General features: G+C 42.1%; 1 protein-coding gene across 4 annotated transcripts in view; it reads right to left on the bottom strand.

Annotated features, from left to right (window-relative positions):
- Positions 1-574: 574 nt before the first annotated feature.
- The window catches only part of LOC109528482 (sodium- and chloride-dependent creatine transporter 1), a 34,890-nt gene continuing 10,078 nt past the window's right edge, over positions 575-25,386 (bottom strand). For 2 of the 4 annotated variants that reach the window (XM_019891159.1, XM_019891161.1), the window contains 10 exons: positions 23,998-24,130; positions 22,492-22,626; positions 22,273-22,376; positions 19,575-19,699; positions 19,388-19,500; positions 18,641-18,781; positions 18,074-18,176; positions 17,885-17,985; positions 17,646-17,816; positions 15,740-16,354 (listed from right to left, as the gene is read on the bottom strand). In XM_019891159.1, coding sequence (XP_019746718.1) covers positions 16,226-16,354; positions 17,646-17,816; positions 17,885-17,985; positions 18,074-18,176; positions 18,641-18,781; positions 19,388-19,500; positions 19,575-19,699; positions 22,273-22,376; positions 22,492-22,626; positions 23,998-24,130 — 1,255 coding nt within the window. In that variant the 3' untranslated portion in view covers positions 15,740-16,225. Of the gene's footprint in view, positions 2,092-2,258; positions 2,430-2,506; positions 2,608-3,248; positions 3,352-4,613; positions 4,755-5,986; positions 6,100-6,193; positions 6,319-8,746; positions 8,851-8,949; positions 9,085-9,626; positions 9,760-9,855; positions 10,142-10,223; positions 10,356-11,425; positions 11,705-11,922; positions 12,516-15,739; positions 16,355-17,645; positions 17,817-17,884; positions 17,986-18,073; positions 18,177-18,640; positions 18,782-19,387; positions 19,501-19,574; positions 19,700-22,272; positions 22,377-22,491; positions 22,627-23,997; positions 24,131-25,386 lie in introns of those variants that run through there. The other 2 variants (XM_019891160.1, XM_019891158.1) reach the window with 2 other exon arrangements.

Raw genomic sequence — 25,386 nt, 5'->3', positions numbered from 1 at the left:
TCAAGTCAAAAACGCCTCAAGTTCGAATTAGTGGTCAGGTTTCTTGGGTTTTAGGAAGATGAGGACATGCGATTGGCTTTTCTCCGAGAACAAGCGAGCGTAGAGTACTTCCTGAGTTTTCTTACCGAAGTAACTGCCTCGTAATATCCAATTTCCGTTGGGATTAAACAAAGCACCAAGAAAACTCCGCGGTACTTAAAATAAAATTGTGCAAGAGGAAAGTAGCTTTGGATTTCCTCCCGTGGCTGCATGTCCCACTCTGCACTCGCAAGGAAAAGAGCCCAGCTTTGACCCAAGTTGTGCTTTTTATAGCCTCGGTTTCTTACAGTTTACTGCGCATGTGTCAATGGAAAGTCCCTTAGAGTTAATGCAATCCTGCGTTGTCATTCCGATTTGGTAATCTTTCACTACCCTATCCTCCTAGGGTACTGCCTGAGCAAGCCTCAGCCAGTTTGAACTAGCTTGGACATGTCTGGACTTGTCTCTTGTAAACTCACCAATAGACCTTACATATTTTTAAAACAACATTATGCTTATCATAATAACGAAGCAGCGCAAATAAGTATCATGCATCATATTGCCACAATTCCTCTCTTGTAGACAATAGGCTTAAATCTTGTTCATTTCTTATACATCATGTGACATTATCGAGAGTAACAATGCACAAGTCATTTCTTCACACAAAATCAATTTCAAAGCATTCTACTGTAATATAATTGTTGTTCTAATACTACTGAGTAAATACCATTATTTCATCACAACATTCAAAAGAAAATAAAACAATCACAAGAACAATAATGACCGTTAAACCATGCAAGAACATGTTGAGACTTCTTTTGAGCTGGCGAGCTTTTACTACAAGAATTTGTTCTGTCGACATCCAGTGCCCAAATCAGGAATTACCTCTATTTCTTAGGCCAATCCAATTTAACTCTATAATTTGTACCATCACTTCACCTTGGCATGGCACAGCACTCGACACTGGTTACAAAGGGACAAAAAATATGCAAGTATGCTGGTGCCCTTTCCCAAGGGTTTTGATGTAAAGTACGCGGCAATTTGTCTTGTGTTCCACATCTCGAGAGTTGAGACAGTGCAACACTGCTAAATAACATAAAACGTGTCAACGACATGCTTGGTTAATATGTGACCAGCTATATCTTGCCCATCTTTGTGAGTTAGATAGTGACAGATGAAGTTAGATGCCGTAGTAAAGTCTCTTACTTTTTGAGTTCCGAACCTTGCATAATGCCATTCTCATTTTACCAATTTGATCCTTAACACAACCCTTGAATACAAATGTAGTGGACTCTCTGCATCTTAGCCCATTGGTGGGTTGTTTGTACACACAAAAAAAGAAAATCAGTATTTTAAAAATGCTAATTTTCAAATAGAAACAGGTGATCAAGTTATGTAGTTCAAATTCTAGGTCTAGATTCATGAATAACAAGCCAGTCAAGTCATGTGATTTTAGTCCGCTCTGCTAACTGCTATATCTACCGGTATTTATCTTGATTAAAATATTTCTATTTTAACAGTGCAGATTAACACTTTGATTTTCCTGCACAATACATCTATGTTTTTCAGATAAACCCATTTTTGGGGGGAGACTTGTGATATTGACTACCTGGAATCTGGTCCAAAAAATACCTTCTAATTAGAGCAAAACAGTATAACATTATAAGCTGTCAAAACAAAGGTATACCAATGGAATGTGCACGTGTTCACATATTTGCCACAAACTTCGAGATGTTTCAAATTTTGTCTTTCAATTTGTCTTAATTCATGCAAATCCAACATTAATTGTGGGAAGAGCCATGCTGGCAGTAGTTTCGGTCTTGATTTTTAGCAATCAATGGAATTTCATTAATTTATTTGATATGGAGAATTTTAGAGGCAAAACTATTTTTTTCGAAAGTTTCACCAAGATGGTAGCCACTTGTTACGTTGCTACTTGCTTTGTGCATCAGATGACACTTCTGACAGACGAACATTCTTGCTCTCTGCCTGCAGCAGCATGCCTTCATTCTCCGCAATAAGATACTCCAGGTGATGTCTGCCCCATCGTGGGGTTATGAGGCGTTTCCATCGCTGCAAACCCAAACGGATAGTGAGTGGCTCATTATACGGCTCTCTAATGAGTACTCAAAAAGATGCAAAGGAAAAAAGGGAAATGTCCAAGTAGACACATTCCTATACATTTTATGTATATGAACTGAAAATCAGAGAGAACTTTATGGAGCACCAGACCAACTGACCTCTCGAGGTGATCCGTTGGCGCGCAGCAACTTGTACACAACAGTGAGTGGGATACAAAGCATGGAGGAAAGGGCCAAAGCCCATCCAAAGAGTTCACCCCACCATGGGTATGTGTACACAGTGTTGTAGGTTAGGGGCTTGTAGTTGATCACATGGAACAAGAAAACTCCCTGCAAGCGCAATTACATGTCACAAATTTGCTATCAACGGACATGCCAAATGTGAAACCATACAAAATGCCGCTTACCATGCAGACAAGGGGCGTGATGTAGGACCAGCACCACTTCATGTAGGGAAGGGGCTGATAGCCGATCATACGAGCCACATCGTCCATGAAACGATCCGCGCCTGACAAAAGGTCACATGATGCAAGCGTTTTGTGGTGGCAGTCCACTTAACTCAACACACTGTACCAATAAGTGTTATGGGTGGAAGGATGGTGCAACAACAAAATGTAGGCAGACAATACAAAAGTACTCAATTTAGATCCACTTCATAGAATGACTAATGTTAGTGCGGTACTGACAAGCTCACAGCAGTGCTGAGAAATAATTATGAATTCCCCTCAAGTTTGAGCCAGGAAACGCCCCAGGCAATATGACTGACTGCTGCAAAGAAGCAAAGACTGCCTTGAGCTCAAGTGGAATAACGCCTCACTGAACAGCATATACGTCTGTCATACCTGGATGGCCAAGGCGGGCACACCAGATGGAGCATTTAATTTAGTTTAATTCTGTTTAATATCATTCGTGTACTAGTGTATGTTTGTTTTATAAAGGACAACATTGTGACATGGTATTTTTCCTCATTAAAATAGAGATTTTGTTGGTGGTTTTGGGGGAGGGAGGGGAATGGAGTGTGGGGGCAGAAGACATTAATGGCATTTCCATTCAATTCAATGGAGGTGGAGGATTTGACATCCACATGTATTGAGCTATGAATGTGGTCAGTGACAAATTAAAGTGACATGTATCTACTGTGAAACTTACCATAGACCCAAGCAATCACCACACACTCCCAGAACGCCTGCCACAGCAGAGTGATGCCGCTGGCAGAGTAGTTATCAAACAACTGGAACACATACATCCCTCCCTGGCAGAAACAAGATCAGTGAGCACTGAGAATTTTGAGGTAATATTACCTTTGGGAACCAACATCTGCTCCGATGGAGAATATTAGCAAACGGCGAACTGGCGTATTTGAATTAGATCCTTCTTTTTGTAATTCTGTATGCTTGTAATTCTGTAAAAGAGGTTCTTTACAAAAAAGTATTAAAAAAGAGGACTGTCGATCAAAAAAAGATCTCAATTAATAATCGCATCCATAGTTAATTTGCAATTAATCATGAATTCACCACACATTTTGTATATTGTAAACTTCTTTTGTAAATCTATCATTTACTGTAAAATAATGTTTTATGCTTTTAACAGTGTTGTAAACGTGAAAACTGACAAATTTATATCCCTTATGCAAATATATTTAACACTGCAACATTGTGTTAGAGTAACACTTTTGCTCAGTGCTTATGTGTGCTTTTATTTTGTTAAGTACTTTACTGAAGCACACTTGCAAGTGATGCAATTGTCCGACAAAAGAAAAGCCTTTTGTGCAACAGCGTCCAATATGAGCCATGTTCTGGAGCTGCTGAATAAAATACATCTTCCAACTAAAGCTCAAGTATGTCCGCTCCAAGAGACAAGATGGGCTTACAATATTGCTGCTTCTCACCTTCCATGTCCTACTACTTGATTACTTGCAGAACATTTACAATGCTTGTGTCATCTAAGTGGTTCTCTGCTAACTAGCAGCTAAGTGGCAGATAAGTAATAACTGCTCACTGACAGTCGAGCTAGCCTGCCTAGTGCACTGCATTGTCAAAGCAGCGAACATGTGGCAGCCAACGTGCTTGTCAGTCCCAACAGCTCCTCCACTGCAGCTTTCATCATTTTAGAAAAATTGCATTTATTGGATGCAGTGGTGGTTCTCAAGGCTAATGCATACACTTACTGGAATCCACGACCAGAAAAGAGTTCCCAGACAGCCAACTAAGGGTTGTACGGTATGTTGATCGCATGTTAAAAAAATAATCAGTGTCAACATGAATTTGTGGTAACGCACCACAATGCGTTGATTTCGACAGCCTTAGAAAAAACATGAACACGCGAATGATGGCCGATATTTGGCCAGAATGCCACACAAACACAATACTGACTAATAGCACGACTCTCAAAAACTTGGCACTTTAGATGACCATTCCTCAATGATTTTCCTCTGACTCTGACCTGCAACTTCATTTCTCAGGTCCAAAATTTTCCATGATTCTCTGGGGGGTGGTTTAAAAGGGGAAATTGTACCTCCGTGATCATGGACATGTCAATGAGGAGGCAGATGACACAGCAGATGGCAGCAACCACCTCTCTCCGAAAGAAGCCCAGGGCGGACTTGGGAGGAAGCATGTCCATGATTCCAGTGATGAAACCTTCTACTCCAACAAACTGAAATGAAAAAGTATGGAGGAGCAGGAGGCAATGGCAAGATGTGTGAAATGGCATATATATATATATATATATATATATATATATATATATATTTTTTTTTGTACAGTTTTTTCATGCTTTTAACCCTTTAAATCAGAATGCGTTGGCTGCGCCGCGTGTTGACAGTACAGCACTGTATTTCCAAAAACTATTACAGTTATTTGTTGAAAACATTTGTTTTTCGTTGTAATTGGGCCTGAAAACAGGTTTTGGTCTTTGATTTCATTGTATATATAGTTAAGTATTGTATAATAACTGTAAAAAAATAAAGTTCACTTCTTCACAGATTTCACTTATCACTGTTTTTTTTGAACGTAGCCCCCGCGATAAACGAGGGATTACTGTATACCGTATATTCACACACACACACACAAATGTGCTGTAAGTCTAAGTTAAAGCAATGTAGTTAGCTTTATTGAGAGCAAGTTGCTCACCAGAAAAGAAAATGGCATTCCAGTTCAGATTCCAAGTTATTGATGAGCAAACTGTGGCAAATTTTAGCCTCTTGACAAATCTTTGTCTTTTAGTTATTAGGATTCATACATGTACCTGGACTGTCTCTTCGGTTTAACTTAAAGAAACATATTAAGATTTCTTGATTCCAATAAAACTAGATTTTGCTGCAAAACTCCAAGATTTGTGTCCAATGGCAATTTGACAAAAACGGTGAACACAGCAGGCACCAGTTGAAGTGGTGCTGGGGGGTTCGATGCTAGATTGGCAAAAATAATGTATACAGTTACTAAATCGCTGTTTTCCGCCCACTTCGATTCGGCAGTCATTAACTTTTGCCGTCCTTCATGGTGCACTCACGTGATCACGTGCAACGGGTCAATAACATTTCATTTTGACAATATGCCATCATGAACAAGTGAGGCTAGTAAATTTATTGCCTGGCACCACCTATGCGCAACAGTGAGCTGAGGCGTTTCCCTCTGGACAGACCCGGGGAACTTGGGCAAGGGGCTAGTGAAGTGAGGCTTTATTCAAATTTTGCTGGTAGCTTCAAGACTGCAAACTCTTCAAAATGTTTCATATTTAAAATTAATCAAAGATACTCTTGTGAGGAATTATCTGAATTCTCTGAACATTTCCAATAAAGATAACACAAATGTACCTGTTTTAGTTTTACATTTGGCACCAAGCTGTGACTGACCAACAAGTGTCCAAACCCAATTATTTGATTTTACCTGACTGTCTAGGCCAAGTACAAGTAACATAAAGAAGAAAAGCGCTGCCCAGAATGGTGCGAAGGGCATCAAAGTCACGGCCTTGGGGTAGGCTATAAATGCCAGGCCGGGTCCTACACAGGAACAAACAGTTCAACGTAAACTGCATTTAATTCAATTCCCTGAATATTCAACCCGCATTTTCAGTGTATACGATGTATAACTTACCACTCTCAGCTACCTTGCTGATGTCCACACCTTGCTCTGCAGCCATGAAGCCCAACACAGAGAACACGACAAAGCCTGCAAAGAAGCTGGTTCCGCTGTTAATGACCGCCAGCACAAACGCATCCCTAGAAATACAGAAGGGATGGATTCCAAATGTGGTCAGGCAAAATCCTTGCATCTCCAAAACTATCAGTTTTCTTTTTTTTTTTTAGGCATGTACCAAATTTGCCCCTAGGATCCTATATTACTGTTAGCAAATTTGGTAGGCGTGGCGTTTGATGACCTGCAATGTGAAAGAATACACTGAAAGCGAACTTGACTTGCTCTTTTGGTTTTAGATCTACTCTGCAGAACTACCTGAAGAGACACGAAGGGAACGACGTAAAGGGAGGGAGCGCCTCTGCTTCCAATCCCTTTGACAAGGGTAAGCCATCAATTGTTTTTTTTTTTAATTTTATTTTATCAAAGTTGAAACGTGTGTGTGTGTGTGTGTGTGTGTGTGTGTGTGTGTGTGTGTGTGTGTGTGTGTGTGTGTGTGTGCGTGCGTGCCTGCGTGCATGCGTGCATGTTAATAGTCATGGCCAGCTTGGCCAGCTCATTGTTTAGATAGATAATTGTAGTTTGGAAAGTGTTATGGTAGCTTTTAATTTAGTTCAAGATAGTTTGACTGTGCCAATGTACGCTCGGTTACACTACACACTCCTGGGAATGCTTACAAAAGAGGCAAGATTGCAGCGTTCGTACCAGGGTTTAGATTAGCATAGCGGATGAGCATGCAACTTTAAAATCAGTGGACAATTGAGGTGTGAACTTGAGCCTTGTTCTGTCTTGTTTTTATTTGTGAATTTTCATTGTTTATTTTACTCAATGGTGAGGTGTTTGCATTCCACGGAACACCTTACGGGGAAGGAAAAAATGCTGTTGTGAAATGCGCTATACAAATAAACTTGTATTGTACTGGACCATGTGACAGGATGAGAAACATTTACTCACCCAAAATAAATACATCGTGTTAGGGCCAAGCATGTCCAGCTCTGGAGGGCCTCTGTCCTGCCTGTTTTCCAGCTCTCCCAGCTGCAACCCACCTGATTCAGTGTGTTGCTCCTGGGAGAGATGGAAAACAGGCAGGATAGCGGCCCTTGACAACCGTCTTTGGGCACTCCTGTAAGGCCTATACACTTTATGTCGAGAGGTTATTTCCTCATATATTTTTTGTAATTCGTCATGCCCATAAATCAAAATAGATGCGGAAATAATCTTGCATCACACATTGTACGAGGTGGCTACAGCTGCCTATAATTGTACGCATGGCGAGGAGGTTGGTTTTGTGTGCACATGAAGCATCAAGAAATGAACCATTGCTTGAACCAAATGGCTAAAATACTGCAAAACCTCCTCGCCATCACAATTGAGCCATAAACATTGGATCGCCTACGACAGTGAATCCCAACTAGTGTGCCGGAGCCCATTAGTGTGCCGTGACAGCTCCAACGGTGTGCCTTGGGAAAGTAACACATTTCACTTAATTGGTGAGAAAATGATTGAAGAAAAAAAGAACGATTCTTTGTCCCACTATATTTGCCAGGAACCTTTAGTGACAAAAAGATCAAATAAATGATCTTCTATGAGATGGCAAGAAGTATGAAATGAACATATATATCCTCTTTTTGTGACACTTTTGTTTGGTTGTGTCATGTTCCGTATTGGGCAGCAGGTGGCAGGCGTTCATTCTGCTGTCTGCACACCTGCTGCCTATTTGCCAATAATCTCTCCTGCTATATCTAAGCACTCCGGTTTCAACACATTGCCGGAGTATTGCACGCCGTGCCACTGCTGTTGCCCATTGACTCAAACGTACTCGTACACTATCGCTGATTGTTACATTTTGTAGTCCTATTGAAGACTATTTTTAAATACGTGCTTTACCCAGTATTTGTCTACATATTCTTCCTTGCCGTTTTTTGCAAGCGCTTTCTGTTGTCGCGTTTTTCTTTATTTCCTGGTTCTCGTTAATTACCAGCGTTTTCTGTTTTCGCATTAGGCGGAGTTTTTCGTTGATAATAAATATTATTTTTGAGACAGAGTCCTTTGTCAGTGTCTGCTATTTCGGTGATCCACTTATTCTCACCTTTTTCTGTTACGCACAAAGCGGTTCTTTCCCTGCTTCGTGCGTAACGTGACAGGTTGTGTGTCGTGCGATTTTTCAAACTTAAAATATGTGCCTTGGCTCGGTAAAGGTTGGGAATCGCTGGCCTACAAGAGCAAGTCATTTTCAGTACAGTACTTAATGTTGCTCAATTTTGAAAATGTTGCACACCGATATTAGGACTGACCAATGGAATATATTTATAAAAATGTAAATTAACCAAATTTAGGCATAGGTTTCCACCTGACAGTGACATTAGGCTATGTAGTACTGCATTACTTTTTGCCTTGCGCCACCTTATAGTGTATTCTATTCAGTGCTTGACTGAGAAGAACCCAAGTGCAAAACACAAGCTGAGAAGAATACAATGCGCCAGTGGACATTCCAGTGTCAGTGTTTAAACTTACTGGTAACAGTTGTAATAGAAGCGGTTGTAGCTGCCAAGTGCAGTCAGGGCACCCAGTCCGATAGCATATGAGAAGAAAATCTGGGTACCAGCATCAATCCACACCTACCACAAAAGAGTAACAATGTTTTAAATTGCAAGGCTGTGGTGGAAATTCATTATCATTAACCAGCCAAATGTAATGTAAGTACAGTAGGAGTCTACCTGTCCTTCTCCCAGTTTGGACCAATCTGGTTTCAGGTAGTATTCTATCCCATCTACTGCTCCAGGTAGAGTCACACCATGCCCCAAAAGAATAATCAGAACAACATATGGGAACAGGGCCGTGAAGTATACAACCTAAAGGAAGGAGGAAAATATTGTTGAGGACTGAGGAATAATACACTGGAATTTTTAAGTGCAACATTATGGCATGTAAATTAAAATCCAATTCGTACCCCACTATTCATGGGGGATATGGACCATTGAAATGCATAGGAATATATATTTTTTTAAAACCTCCAAAATGTCTTCAAAAACCGCTGAACATTTAACGTGTTAGCCACCCAAAAAAAAACAGGAAGGAGGGAGAAAAAACAAAAATATTTTCAAAAATATGTATTTATAAACATTAATTATATAAAAAATGGAAAAAGCCATGAATATGCAAATCTGTGGGTGCCAAATAGCCAGCATGCAGAGGAAATTTTGGGAAAAAGTTTTTTTGCTGTACCCATCCACCTGGACACATGATGATATGCCTGCAGTTACCTACTTAATTCCACAATTCTGAAATTGTCCCTGATTTTATCTAACGCATTTCCATAGATGAAAATCTTACTCCAAAAATGCTGCCTAACTTGGCAACAATTTGATGACTTGGACAGCAAAGCGATACCTACCTTGCCTGTGGTTTTAACTCCTTTCCATATGCAGAAGTAAACAATGACCCAGGTAGCAAGGAGGCATAGCGCCACCTCGTAGTTGATAGTACCCGGTTCATGGAGCCCGCTAGACAGATGGAGAACTTTACGTCTGTGAGCAAGAACAAAAGTGGAATCGCATTATCAAAATTTGAGATTGGAGATGCTGGAATATCAACCGACGCTAATGAATCTAAATGTGACATACTCCCAGAATTCCAGGACTGGGGAGCGCATGCCTTCCGTCTCCATGCAGCTGTTAAGGAGTGACAAGTTTGAGGACAGGTTTTGAGCAACAGATGAGTCAACACTGTTGCTGTGGCAGTTGCGGCTGAAGTTGACTGTGCAATTGGGGGTGTTCCAAGCGTGGCCACAGGTGGCCCAAGGAAGCGGGTTGGTAAACGAGTGACAGAGAAAGTAGAGACCCCACACCAGAATCATGATGTAGTAGGTGTTGCAGAAGAACACAATCACCATTGAAGCCAAGCCCAGACCTGGTTGGGAGAACAGTTTGGTACGTGAATGAATCAAGTGACATCAACTGCGTACTCTTCCTGTCTGACACTGAGCGGTAACCTTTGAAAAGTGGTGCAATGTTCCAGGCGGAAACACCTCCCTGCTTCATGAACTGCCCCAAAGCGATTTCCAGGAAGAAGACGGGGATGCCCCCGATGAACACCATCAGCAAGTAGGGGATGAGGAACACACCTGCAACAGGAAACACAACAGGTTGTCACATCCACACATTGTGTAGTGCATGGAAAGTCATCAAATGCCACATTTTTGTGATATAGAAAGATGAGACGAAGATACATTTTGACAAAAGAGTTTCCGTGAATGTGAGCTATGACAAGTACAACTCAACTGAAAAAATATTAAATAAAGTGATTGCTCGAGTGTGCGCACCATCTTATAAATGGAATGTGGCAGTGTTTGTTTGGCATTTACAAATCACATTCACCTGATGTTAAACACATCAGGCACAGATGAATGGATGGTCTTGGAAAAATTCAGAGCACCGAAGCTCCAGCCAGGCGGCCCAGCTTCCAAGCGAGTGTGGCCGTTTAACGTGCGTCATATTCGGATATGCGGTGGGGGACGTGCCCTTTGGAGGTGGACTTCGGAGAAGGCTAAATCAAGCTAACCCTTACAGATTGAAATTGAATACACAATGACCTATGAAGACTTCATCTTTTCATGTCTTTGGGACTTATCAAAGAAAGCAGCTCCAGTGTGACAGAAACTAAATGCTCATTCTCATGTGTGAGCCATGGTGCGGCGAATCGTTGTGATATTTTCTGAGGTTGAAGAGGGCCTGAGTAAATTTTGGTCTTGATTGATCGCAGTTTTTGAACATTATTAGAAATGAAGGTGCAATTTTGAATGGACGAATTGTGTTCGGTTCTTCTGCTAACTCACCAAGACATGGTAAGAGGGGGAAGGGGCATGGCTATATTGTTGGCAGAAAGAACATCACTCAACAATTTTATTAACACATGCAAGTAAATAAAAGTTGTCGCCAAATTATTGACATTTGAAAACAAACAAGTTCTGAAAGATTACAGCACCTTTTACTTTGTATTATGTCATACCTCTTCAAGTTCAACGTTGACGAGACAGCTATTGTAAAATAGCAGCAACTCAGTTGGACGAAGATGGACCATCATAGATTTCAGATCAAACTTCATCCCACATTGTTTTGCGCAACATTTTTTTAATTTGTATTGAAGCTCACCTCCTCCAGCAACATTTTTTTCTTAATTTGTAGTGAAGCTCACCTCCTCCGTTCTTGTAGCAAAGGTAAGGAAAGCGCCACACATTTCCCAAGCCTACAGCAAAACCCACGCAGGACATGATGAAGTCCATCTGTCTGGTCCAGGTTTCTCTCTCTGCCTGCTTTGGTACCGAGGAGGCACTGCCCTGGCTCCGGGGCGTACCGGCACTTTCACCCTCACCACATCCTGGGCTCATTCCAGACACAGGCACCAGGGAATGAATCGACCCCCCAGTCTCTCCCTCAGACAAGTCTCCCGCTTCCATCCAGAGGCAGTTTTCACCTGATGGGAAAGATGGGACATTATAAAACACTGCTATTTTCTTTTTTATTAGTTAATACATTTTCTAAAATCAAGCAGTTATTTGGAGGACTGCTTTTATCGTTTACTTGAGTTATATATTTTTAACAGTAATTTTATTTTGAGTGCTGAACTTTTTTTGGGGGGGGAGGGCTTTTTCCTTTCTAACCGCGCTGTGTCAAACCAAACACCATATTTACCTTTAATTCTTTCACGAATCTTCTTTCCTGATTACTGCCACAGTTTTTGAAACACTTCAAATTAAAGTCACGCAGTTTTCTGGATGAAATGATTACGTGACACGGGAGCTCAGCCAATAGCGGTGAAAAGGAGGCAGCCAGTGCTCGGACCAGGTGGGCTGTGTCCGCGGGCTGAGGGGAGACTCAGAAGCCGTCGACGAAGCACTTGAAGGTAAGCCTGAAGAATCTCATTGATGGCCCCGAGCTACAGCAGATCCACAGCGAGTGGGGGTTGGGGGGATACCTTTTTACTTGCAGAAGTCTCGGCGGTTTCGGACGGGGCAAGTGTGCGGCGCTACACACACGGACTCTCACTCGTGCGATGCTCCAGACGTGCCTGCTTGTGTCGTCACTACGATGGGATTGTGATGAAGAGCTCGTCAAACTACAAAGTGTCACTAGAGGACGTTTTTTGACGCATCTGGACGACCCGTCTTATTTATATTCCTCGTCATCTTGTTATGCAGCCGGCACGCCGGTGTAGTCTGTCGCTATTCGAATCTGGCTCCGGCGTCCCTGTGTGGAGCCCTCGTGGGTTTTCTCAGTGTACTCCAGTTTCCGCCCACATTACAAAAACATGCATGGTAGGTTAATGGAACTCTAAATTGTCCTTAGGTGTGATTGTGAGTTTGAATGGCTGGTTGTCGATGTGTGCCCTGCGATCGGCTGGCAACCAGTTCAGGGTGTGCCCCACCTACTGCCCGAAGACAACTGGGGTAGGCCCCGAGCACGCCCGTGACCATAGTGAGGATATGCGGATGAGAAAATGGATCAATAGGTGTGATTGTGAGTGTGAATGGTTGTGCCCCGCAATTGGCTGGCAACCATTTCAGGGTGTATCCCGCCTACTGGGCGAAGGCGGCTGGGATACGCTCCAATACCACTCCCCTCGTGAGGATAAGCAGATCAGATCATGAACGGATGGATATTTTGTAGTTCGAGAAAGGTGGGAAGGCATACTTTTCCTACTTCCGAATAGATAAATTGCATTAGGACGCCCCTTTGACCTGGGAGGTTGCGAAGCTGAAAAAAAAGGACCCAAGTTCACTGACTGACTTCAATGTGACCTTACTCGACAATGGCGACACCATGGAGACACAGACCGTGAATGGCAAAACATACTTTTCAAGATTATAAACATATATTCAGCTTTAGTTCTTATTAGATCAATTGAGTTATTCGACATAACTTTACTGAACACAAGATGTTTTTTCTGGCAGCGTGAAGATATGCCGCTATTTCTAAATCTGACTTCCCACCTTCATCGATTGCAGCGCAAGCCTCTGCTTTGGCGACTTGTTTCGTTCTTAGTATTGTAATATCTGTTCATTGTTATTTGTGTGTGAGGGCAGAGCCACCTGAGTAGAGGGGACCAGCCAGGAGGGGAAGATTGGCTCGGACAGTTGAGTGTTGAGAGCTTGGGCATGAATTGTGGCCATCAGCGGCTTTGGTGTGAATGTGACCTATTTGTTGCCGTTTTGTTTCATAAAAAAAGCGAACAGGTTGCATTTGCGACTGTTAGTATCCTTGAGCACACAGAAGAGCGTTACAATATATTTTGCAGCTTCCTTGACGTGTCTCAAGGATGGTGCATACGGGAAATAAACTTACCAAAACGTAGAGAGAACAAGTCCTGGTACGCTAGAGGATAAATGTGTGACGTGCCGGTACTCCTTACTGTGTACAGGTCGCTGATGGTGTGATGGTCCACTTGCCTGATTTGTATGCGTGCAGCGTTAGATTGATTCCCACTCAGTGACGGTGTGGATGTGAGTGAATGGTTGTTTCGTTTGTCTCAATATGTGTCCCCTGCGAGTGATGATCAGTTCATTAACTTGTTGTTGAGTCACCTGTCTAAACATTGCTCATGTCTCAGGTTTGTACTTGCAAGTCAAACAAGTCCAAAAAAATAAATAAATGGTCCACTGACGTCATCTTATTCGAACCAGCTAAGTTAATTTGTTTTAGGAAAACTGAGTGAAAATTTCCCAATTTATTGAGAGATCATTTTGCTTAAATTAGGTAAGTAATTTTTCATTGAATAATTTTTTTGCCCTTGTTTTTATGAGGAGAGGCATGGTGGTCAACTATTTAGCATGCCCACGTCACAGTGCAAAGGTGCAGCGCTCAATTTGACACTGGGATTGGCTGGCAACTGGTTTAGGGTGTACCCCGCCTGCTGCCCAATAATAGCTGGGATAAACTCCGAGATAAGCGGATTAAAAATTCGATGGATGTATGGATGTTTTTATGAGCCTACTTTTTGCAGCCATTCAAGGACTTTGGGGAAGCTGACATTGACGTCTTTCTAGCTCTAGCCAAATCCAAAGGTCAATTTAGTTTGACAAAACCAAGTCAAGACAATATGTTAAGTCCTAAGCAAGTGGTCCCACTTGTACATTGGTCGAGCTGCCCCCCAGCTACGTATTCACACCCTTTTTGGTCAAATCCCACACATCATGATTCAGTGATGCACATCCTCCAAAAACGTTTCAGTCTCTGCATAAATGGATTGTTTGCACTGCAACGCCGGATTGTGACCACTGGGGGGCAGCGTGTTGCAACTGTGCTGGTTCTGCTCTTGGACTGACGGCGTTCCATTGCTCACCATTGGTCCGCAATGTCTCCTCCCACTTTACAGGCCGAGTCCGCCACTTTGACTTGGTTGCCGTGGAAACGCAGGGAGCTGTTACTCTGACAACCGGCTTTTTATGATATTGTCTAATGAGATAAGCCACCTATACGTTAGTGACGCGCTTACGATGGCTTTTAGGGAAGAGGGTTTGAGTAGGAGACGGTAACGAAGGACTATGAGGACTGTGTATTTATAGCCTGTACGAGAGGCGAAAGGGAAAACTAAAATGTCAGTGGCACCATCTACAATGTTGACATGTGTGAGTGTTTTGTGCTGTGTGCAGTCTGGTGTCTCCCTTCAACAATCAATTGTTGCAGATATTTGTAAATCAGAAAGTTAGGGCTGTTAACTGGTTGAGTCCTAAATGCTGGATGTATGACTACAAAGGTTGAAGAATAGGCATTCAGTTAGGCTTACGACTGCAGTAACTACTAAACTCTGTGTGGGTGTATTTATAGTCAGTAGGTCTATTCACGCGACTGATTCTGCTGACTTCTTGAGCTCCTTTCTATTTCAAGGAGCCAGTGTCAGGTTGCTATTTTATTTTAATGGCATTTTTGTTTTTGTGAGCCAAGCAATTTTTCACTTTACATTTCAACAAATGTAAAGTGAACACACTTGGTGGAATTTGTTATTTATGTTCTCTTTGTCATTGCCAGATGTTTTAAATGCTGTGTTAGGTGACTTTAAAATGTTCAATAACTTTATGAAGCTTATGCGGGTGTAGCCTACTTTAAAAAAGAAAAAGAAACATGACTGCATAAATGCGCACAAAAAACAAACAAACAGAAAACTCAATTTTGGGGTCTTTTATTGAGTCTCTCATAGCCATTCATACGGTCACCTTTCCTGCATTCTTCATATCCTAGTCTAACTTTCATGGGGGGGAATACTGATAATGATGCAGTTCTCGTATTGATAACACTGAATCACAGACTCTACACAAACACTGGATACATAAGTTCAAAGCACAATTGGATTTGGAGATGGACTGTCTTCGTTTGACTTTTTTTAAAAGTGTTTTTGTACAATTTATGAAGAATTAGAGTTGGTGGAAAGCAACATGAAGACAGCTGCCAAGCTCTGACACGCACGCACGCACGCACGCACGCACGCACGCACGCACACACACACACACACACACACACACACACACACACACACACACACTTCCGACCGTGGCATTTTAGCAGCAGATGTGAGGTTTCACTAATATTTTCATTGAATATTCACATAGTGATTTGTCTGTATTGAAGTGGATGAAGTTGCTGCACCCCTGACAGAATGAGCCTAAATGCAAGCACAAGGGACACATCACACATGAGTCAGGACAGCACAGGAAGCAGAAAAGGGGAGAGCTGGTGAGCAGAGGAGAGTCAAGGAGCTGAGAAGAGTAGAAGAGGCAAAAGCAAGTTGTCATAACTGGGGATGTGTGTCTCACTTATTTTCCAATCTAGTATTAAGTCCATTTGTGTGGGGCTTCGCCGGTGTTGTAACATTTGAGGGTGCAGCTTGCTCTCACCACTCCAACGTGGGGTGGAAGTTTTCATTCAAAATAGTTGAACTAGTTTCAGGGAGCTGATGTACAAAAGACGACCTTGACTTTGAGCTCCCCGGGGGTTTTGACTGTCAAACGGCACTTTCGAAGAGATGGTCATTCTTAGATCCCGCAGGGGGCAGCAGTTTGGCCTCGCTCTCTGGGGCAAGGTATTCCAGGTGATGTTTGCCCCAAATTGGGGTGTTCAGGTGCTGCCAGCGCTGCATGTGGAAAGATGAAAGCTAATTGAATTGATTCACTTCTCGTGATTGTATCAGCAGCGAACAAGACTTGAATCAAGACACTGGAGAGATGTTTCAGTGCTCCCCAAACCATGATGTCATTGGGTTTGTTATGTTCCAATCAATGTTGACAGTCGTTAAGTGTTGGGACCGAATTAGAAAGACCAGTGGTATTAGTTTGAGTTGTCTGTTGGTGAAATAATCTTGATATTGTTGGGGTAGAGTCCTGCATGATGACTTAATTTCTGTGATTTGGATGCTACTGTGATTAAATATTGTGGTGACCTTATCATGGAAGTCTATGTCACTGAGAGTTTACCGGTCTGTTCTTTGCCCATTTCTTTTATGTGTCCTCTGTATCTCGTCGAGAGTTATCTGACTTTCTTTTTTGGTGTGTTGGGGTTAGCTATGCAGTTTAATTAAGGTCAGTGACCTTCACCAGGTGACCTGTGATTGGTTGGCAACCAGGCCAAGTCATACCCTGCCTCTCGCCCACTGACTGCTGGGATAAGCTCCAGGATGCCCATGACCCTCGTGAGGAGAAGTAGTTCTGAGAATGGGTGGATCTTCTCCAGGATGGTTAAAGGCAAATTTGATGTTGACTGTATATTTGGGTCATCAATTCCTTGGAACATTACATGAAGATGTGGATTGTTGCACTCCAACACTGAGAAGTGTTCTAGTGTTCTATGGCACAGCATCATGATGCTGTGAACTTAAAGAAAAGGAAAGAGTCAATCACCCCCTTCGCGTCTGGATGGGAATCTTGTTGGCCTAAACATGTTATTTCTCAAATAGTTGACAAAGAAATCTCTACTCTGCTATTTTTTCCATACACTACGTCCTTTAAGTGGGACGGAAGCACTTCTGCATCTTTGGAACATGATTGTTTCAATATTTTTTTTACCATGATCCAAACTCAGAGAAGAAGAGAAGAGGGACAACAGTTGATTAATTTCTGACTCGAGTACGTGTTGAAGTTTGTTCCCATAAGCATCAAATGTATAGAACAATGAAAACTCCATGACATAATGGCCTGGCTACCAGCTTCAAGAAGTATTGCAGTCGAAGAAGCCTCTTGGAAGAAAGGTGAAACATCAAGTCCAGTTGCTTGAATTCAACAACAGGCATCGCAAACTACTCATTTGACATGCTCTCTCCAGAGCAATCCAAATGACATGTAGCAAAAAGCAGTATCCATAGTGAATCATTCTTTTTGGTTTTGGATACACAAGAAAACTTGTCTGGACATGCCGGCAAACATACAGACCTCCCGCAGCGATCCTTTGCTGCACAGCAGCTTGTAGCCAACGGTGAGTGGGATACAAAGCATAGAGGAAAGGGCCAAAGCCCAGCCAAGCATTTCGCCCCACCATGGGTATGTGTACACATTGTTGTAGGTTAGGGGCTTGTAGTTGACCGCATGGAACAGGAACACTCCCTAGAAGCACACTTCAATGTCAGCAGCTACCAGCGGGCACGTCAAATCCAATACAAAATAGCACTTACCACACAGACAAGGGGCGTGATGTAGGACCAGCACCACTTCATGTAGGGAAGGGGCTGATAGCCGATCATGCGAGCCACATCGTCCATGAAACGGTCTGCGCCTGACAAGCGGTTCCAAAGACATTGTGAAAATCGACTGGCATAGATTATTCATCAATACATGCTGAGAATGCACAGCTCGTATCTTACCATAGACCCAGGCAATCACCACACACTCCCAGAACGCCTGCCACAGAAGAGTGATGCCGCTGGCAGAATAGTAGTCAAACAACTGGAAGACATACATCCCTCCCTAGCAGGAAGAAAAAAAACGCAAGCATAGTCAACAATGACAATTTGCAGTTAATATTTTATATGTGACCTATTTAGAGCCTTCCAACTGCTTAGTCATGCCAGAAATGGTTTTATGTGTTCATTGAAACATGTCAAAAAAACATCCTCAAAGCAGCTTTGAGGGCAGTTTGTTTCATATTTGTAGGTAAAAATTACCCATATCAAAGTGTTGATGTGAAACCTATCTGTACTTTGGTGTGGTGGCTTGGTGCAAATGAATAATCTTGCCAACAGGAACCATACTGGACTTTGGTACTGATAAGAGCAGGCTTTAAGATAAGATTAGCGAAGAAAACCTTTATTTGTCCCACAATGGAGAAATTCATTAGTTTCGTTTTTTAGTCCAATTTCTCAACGGCTGATATCATTAAAATCCTGAGGACATCAGGTTAACTAGGTGAGGTGATGAATGTGAGTTTGTACCTCCGTGACCATGGACATGTCAATGAAGAAGCAGATAACGCAGCAGATGGCTGCCACCACCTCTCGCCGCAAGGAGGCCAAGGCGGACTTTGGTGGAAGCATGTCCATGACTCCGGTGATTAGACCCTCTACTCCAACAAACTTGAAAGCAAAAGTCAAAACGACATAAGATAACAGTCACGTTGAAACATCCGTCATGTAAATTAAAATGTTACAATTTAATAATTTTTTTTTTTTCTTTGCACAGCATTCCAATTCAGTATCGGCATTCCTACGCAATTATACGTACACAGTTCATGTACTACAATTTAGCCTTTGCGTCATTGTTCTGTTAGGTCCGATGCAACTCAACTGCAATTCAAAACTTTTGCTTGGGAATGCCCACTGACACCGCGTGACTGACTACAGTTCTCCAGGTGTCATCTGTGCAAGAACATTCATCATAAGGGGCAACCTCCAAAATAACCTGAAAGGGTAACAGCTGTAGTAGCTGCTGTCACATGATCCATTCTGCACAGACAAGAAACTAGGCAAAGAATAGCCAGTGAGAGAGCATGAATGGACAGTAGAATGACTGTGAATCAGGACAGAAGCTCACTGACAAATGACAATAGATGTAGGCACGGACACACAACTAACGCGCTGCGCAGAAATGCAACACAAAGACCGGACAAGTGGAATGCACAGCAATGTTAAGGGAAATAAGACTGAACGAAAGGATTTTATTTATGATGCAGACTACCTTACCTGACTGTCCAGGCCGAGTACAAGTAACATGAAGAAGAAGAGTGCCGCCCAGAGTGGTGCCAGAGGCATCAGAGTCACAGCCTTGGGGTAGGCAATAAACGCCAGCCCGGGTCCTACACATAAATGTAAAAGGTATGAAGATTGTGCCTTCATATCGTGCTTTTCAGCATACTCAGGGTGAACTTACCACTCTCAGCTACCTTACTGATTTCCACACCTTGCTCTGCAGCCATGAAGCCCAACACAGAGAACACAACAAAGCCTGCAAAGAAGCTGGTTCCGCTATTAATGAGTGCCAGCACAAACGCATCCCTGGACAAAGATGATAAAAAGACGACACAATAACACCATAGGATGACAAGTGAGGAAAGTACACTTCCTAATATGTTAAAACAGGATAAGCAGGGCACAAGGACTGTTGGCAAGAGAAGGGCTGGTCTGCCGGATGATAAATGGGGGATAAAGAGCAGATAAATATATCTCGACAAGCTGCTGTTGTCCTCACGGTGATGCACAGCAAATATGGCAACAGCAAGTTTGGCTCAAGGTCTGAGGGGAGGCAGGGTGAAAGACCTAATGGCTACTGGCTCGATCTAAACATATCCACTCACAGGATGAAACATGCATGTGTAAATATGGAAACTATGAACTCAGATTTTCTTTTTTTTTACGTTAACATCACTATTACAATAAAGTGAATTTCCTAATCTGGCAACAAGTCAATATGACTTGTCGCAGACAGTGTAAAAAGAACGGTATTAATTGATGGTCATTAATAAATTGCTGCACTCATCCATCAGAAGCAACGTCCATCATGTCTGAGAGCACTCGGGAGAATCCTAATGCATGTGCATCATCAAAACAATGGAGCATCGATGGTTGGGTTAACAAAGCAGTGCATGCTATATCTGGACCGCAGCAATTACATGTCCTCTAAGCCACACTTACTGTTAAATCAACAATTAAGGCAGCACTTAACAGCCACGTAAACTTGTTACGCCACACCATGATCGCTATTGGTCACTTAGTCATTTAACTATGTCAACAACGAGAGCAATCTCCTGTTTTAATTTATGAGAATGTATCCATTTCAATTCATGACCGCTGGAAGCAGCAACTAAGCAAAACCCAAACACTGATTCACAAGAGTTCAATGTACTGTACATTTGTTTTTCCTGAGCTAGTTTAAGACTTTTGAGAAGCAGAGCTTAACTAAGATACCTCAAGATCTGAACTCATCTTTCAGTTACCAATTTAGGTCAAAGCTGAGAAAATGCCAGAGGGCAGGACATTCACCAGGTTACACTGGAGCCTGCTGACTACGGTACTCGGTTTCAAAATATCCAAGCAGCAAGCGGTGAGTTACTAAAACCATCTGCTCTACTTTTTTACATCACGCGAGATGTGTGATGTGTGAAAAGGGATGAGACTGGATGAAAATGTTTCTGGCTGGTCTGTCAGACATTCAAAATGCACACTCATGTTGACTCATGATGTTTATTTGAAGGATAAGTTACAAGCCCTCTTAACAAATTCATATACAATTCAACATTACTCTGCATTTGGCTTATGATAAATTTACAGTACCGTATTTTCCGCACTAAAAGGTGCACCTAAAAGCCTAACCATTTTTTTAAAAGCTCACAGTGCGCCATAAAATCCGATGCGCCTTGTGTATGGTCATTACGGTAATATGTCAACCCCAAAATGGCTCCTTGCTAGAGACATGCTTACAACACAGAGTTCAAACTTAAAGCGATCGGTTTCGCAGTTGAACAGGGAAATAGAGCAGTGGCAAGAGAGTTCAACGTTAACGAGTCAATGTGATAACTTGCTGTTGGTTAAGTGAACTGTGTCGCTGCTTTATTAAATAAGTTTTACTGACATCTGATCGTCGCTATATAAATCAGGGTGTAGTGTAGTGTAGTGTTCTTTTGGCATTTCCTTGAGCATAGCTTTATCTAGTGGATGCGTTGTAGATTGTGTCTTATAATGCGGTGCGTCAAATATATGAAAAAAAATTACAGAATAGGCCATTCATTGAAGGTGTGCGTCATAATCCAGTGCGCCTTTTAGTGTGGAAAATACGGTAAGCTTAAAGTTCCCCGTATAACTCTCGGCCCAAATGTGCTGCTAGTTAGCTCCAGGCAAAAGTTAGCGGTGCAGCACGACCAGCTTCTGTGTTGGTTATGTAATGTGTAGAACCTTTCGGGATTATTGGATGAGCAGCAAGTGTAATGCCCTGTCATACCATACATTGACCCATGTTTGAGTGACTGTCTGAAACATGGGGGGAAATGGAGCATTTTGTTGAACTGTTGCTCTTCATCCATCTTGCTAAATAAGCAGCGCACCTGTCTTCAGTATCATAGCACCTATTGCTTAAACAAAACAAACCTAACAGTACAGATACATGATTATTTTGGCTGTTTCTCAAAGAAAGATCAGACAACTTAAGTAAAGGCGGGGTTCCAATCATGTGGTTAAGAAGCAATCCAAATTAGTTTTTGTTTTGCTTGTTTGGAGGCCAGTCCACTGGTAGTTTGTCAATATGGAAGTATCTTACCAAATGATCTGACTAAAACTGGAATAAAACATTTTTCAGGTTTGTCGACTAAAACTGGACTAATACTACCATATTTAGAAATGACTTAAAATGCGACTAAAGCTGTTAAGCCTTATTTGTCCAGAAGATTAAAACTAAGACTAAAACTAATGGTTGCCAAAACAGCACTGGCTTTGTGTTCCACATTTCAAATTATATATTAGTGGTACTCAGGTCAAAAGTCATGGAAAACAACATGCAAGTATGGCTGATGTTTGAGTAATGTTGTGTTATTTCCAGAGTCTGTGGGGGACTTTTTTCACACAGTGTTGAAACTTACTGGTAGCAGTTGTTGTTGAAACGGTTGTAGCTGCCCAGGGCAGTCAGGGCACCCAGTCCGATGGCATAAGAGAAAAAAATCTGGGTACCAGCGTCAATCCACACCTACCACAAAGGGGTAACATTGTTTTGTATGGCAGGGTTGGATGTCAAATTCAGCCATGTGTTCATTAAGCAATCAAACAGAAATCAAAGGAAGTTAACACAAATAGGAGTCAACCTGCGCTTCTCCCAGTTTGGACCAATCTGGTTTCAGGTAGTAGATGATCCCATCTAATGCTCCAGGTAGGGTGACACCATGGGCCAAAAGAACAACCAGAACCACGTACGGGAACAGAGCTGTGAAGTACACAATCTACAGGAACATGGAAAATACAGAAAATAAACAGGAGATACGGGAGAAATGTGTTGGATTTTGATGGGTAGGTGAAGGTGAAGTGAAATACTATGTGTCAGAACTCACATAGTGAAAATTAACAGTAAACTGTTGAAAACATTCAAACTTGTCACATTAAATGAAGTGCATAAAAAGATACATTTGTATTGACTAGATAGAGGCTAGTCCTTATCAATGTGCTCTATTTGTTATGGTCAAAAGTAACTGCACCAAAGTATGTTTTTATCACTTTGATTAAGCAATTACCTGCTTTGTAAATACTCAAGTCTTAAGCCCATTAGGTCCTCGGTGTAGATGTGTAATGGGCCCTGTCAAGTTACTTTGAAGAAAAGGTAGCCTGTAAAATGGAAAGCCAGACAATTTGTAAACCTCCTGCAATAGCAGGGGTTTTGGGCAAACCTTTTCAAACTTCGAAAAACGCTGCCCCTGCTACCCAGTAACAGTCGAGGCTAAGTTGGTATCGTAAAAGTCAAGTACTGAGAAAGCACATATTCGCTGTGATCTGGGGGTGAGTATGGCCTCTTTCCAAATCGCAAATATCTACGTGGTGGAACGTTGCTAATCGGCTTACAGCCGGTTAGCTTATTCTCATTCTTTTTTTTTTTTTTTTTCTCCTTGCCCTTTGAGATCTGCCTACAGGAGACACAAACTAGACTCCATATATTGTGGGCTACTAAGCATTGCACCACACCGAGCAGCTACAACAATACAACACTTTCATTATAGCGCAACATTTATACAGTAATCCCCGCTACATCGTGGGTCACTTTGGTGTCTCACTGTATCATGGCTTTACCTTGTTTTTTTTTTCTTCTTTTCCCACTGTTTGTACAATATTTTAGTGTTATCCATTGCTCATGCTCTCTTTATAATATAGTCTTGTGTGTGTTTAAATGTGTTTATTGTTTCAGTCGTGTGTTTTAACACTTTTAAAAAATGCTGTAATGCAATCATGCCATGCAGAGTGTAGTCTGCAACTGAAAGTAATCCCCATGATGGAGGGGCGATTACTGTATATTATCTGACTGAAGTAGTTGAAGAAGTGCACATTTACATGATTTAAGAACCAACCACACAATACGCAGAAGAACGTGAGCTCTTACACGTTTCAGTCCAAACAATGATCCTCTCACTACACTAAAGCTGATTGTGGGGAAAAAGGGCACAGTGCCACAATTATTTCATCTTTCAGGTGAAGACGCAAAAACAGCCTATACATGATATACTTGTGGAAAGCGACTGCATACATTGCTAATTAATCTATGCTCCGTAAACCCAAAATGTCCTATCCATTTTGATGAGTAATCTGCAAATCAAGATGAAACCTACCTTGCCCGTAGATTTGACTCCCTTCCACATGCAGAAGTAAACAATAACCCAGGTGGCAAGAAGACATAGCACCATCTCATAGCTGATGTCGCCAGGTTCATTAATGCCACCGGACAGTCGAAGAACATTGCGTCTGTGAACGAGAACACAAGCTTCAACGCATTTACAAACTGAAAGATAGCTGACCCGATCACGGGGAAAGTCCAGGCAATTCTACATACAGAAAACATCTGTCATAAAAGGCACACCAAGTACGCTGTGAACAAATTAATAAGACACATGGGTCACTGTTACTCTGAAGCACTCTTGGTTTTCGCATTAAAATCACTCAATGATCATGAAAATGAAACAGGATTATCAAACTGCGGCCTGGTAGTCCAGGGGTTCGTGCGTCGACCTCACAGTGCAGAGGTACCGGATTCAATTCCAGCTCCAGCCTACCTGTGTGGAGTTCTACCTGTGCCTGCGTGGGTTTTCTCCGGGTACTCCGGTTTCCTCCCACACTCCAAAAACATGCATGGCAGGCTGATTTAACACTCTGAATATGTGAGTGTGGATGGTTGTTCATCTCTGTGTGCCCTGCGATTGGCTGGCAACCAGTTCAGGGTGTCCCCCGCATACTGCCCGAGGACAGCTGGGATAGGCTCCAGCACGGCCCGCGGCCCTTGTTAGGATAAAGCGGATCAGAAAATGGATGGATGGATGGATGAATAATCAAACTATAACTATGACATTTGTACACAGGTTGCACAATAATATGCCTCTTCAATGTCTTTAATTATATGACTTATTTTTTTCATTAGATGTCTGATTTTGGAATGTCCCATACACAGCTCTGATAAGGAGTGTGTCATATGTATTTAAATGATCCTAAATATTTTTCCTGCATGGCTTTTTTGTCCACAATTTGATAAGAGAATCATTTTGATCATGTATATTCCATTTCAACAATTTACATGTGTTCCTGAAAATGTGTCCAGCCTGTCATTATTTACGACCAGCATTTTTTGTCTTCAATGGAATTTCAGCTTCCATTGAATATTTTAAGAATTTACACTTTACACTTTATTATTTACACTTGCACAAATGTTTTCTCATTTTCATCATATTATACATGCAGTTGGATGCTGTCAAACTTAACATGTCCACTCTGTGCGTGGATTGATAAACGGACATCATTCATCCATTAAGCTTATCCTCACGAGGGTTGTGGGCCTGGTGCAGCTGATCCCAGTTGACTTTTGGGCACACCCAGGGACAATTTAGAGTGCTCAATTAACCTACTAACCAGTCGACCACCGCACCGCGCTTCTTGCATGAGCAAATCCGTTTATCCTCACGAAGGTTGTGGGCGCGCCATACCTATCCCAGCTGTCTTCGTGCAGCAGG

Source organism: Hippocampus comes, unplaced genomic scaffold, assembly GCF_001891065.2.
Source record: "Hippocampus comes isolate QL1 unplaced genomic scaffold, H_comes_QL1_v1.1 scaffold174, whole genome shotgun sequence".
NCBI lineage: Eukaryota > Metazoa > Chordata > Actinopteri > Syngnathiformes > Syngnathidae > Hippocampus > Hippocampus comes.
Note: the sequence above shows the minus strand (reverse complement) of the source record. Positions and strands in the feature narration are given on the sequence as shown.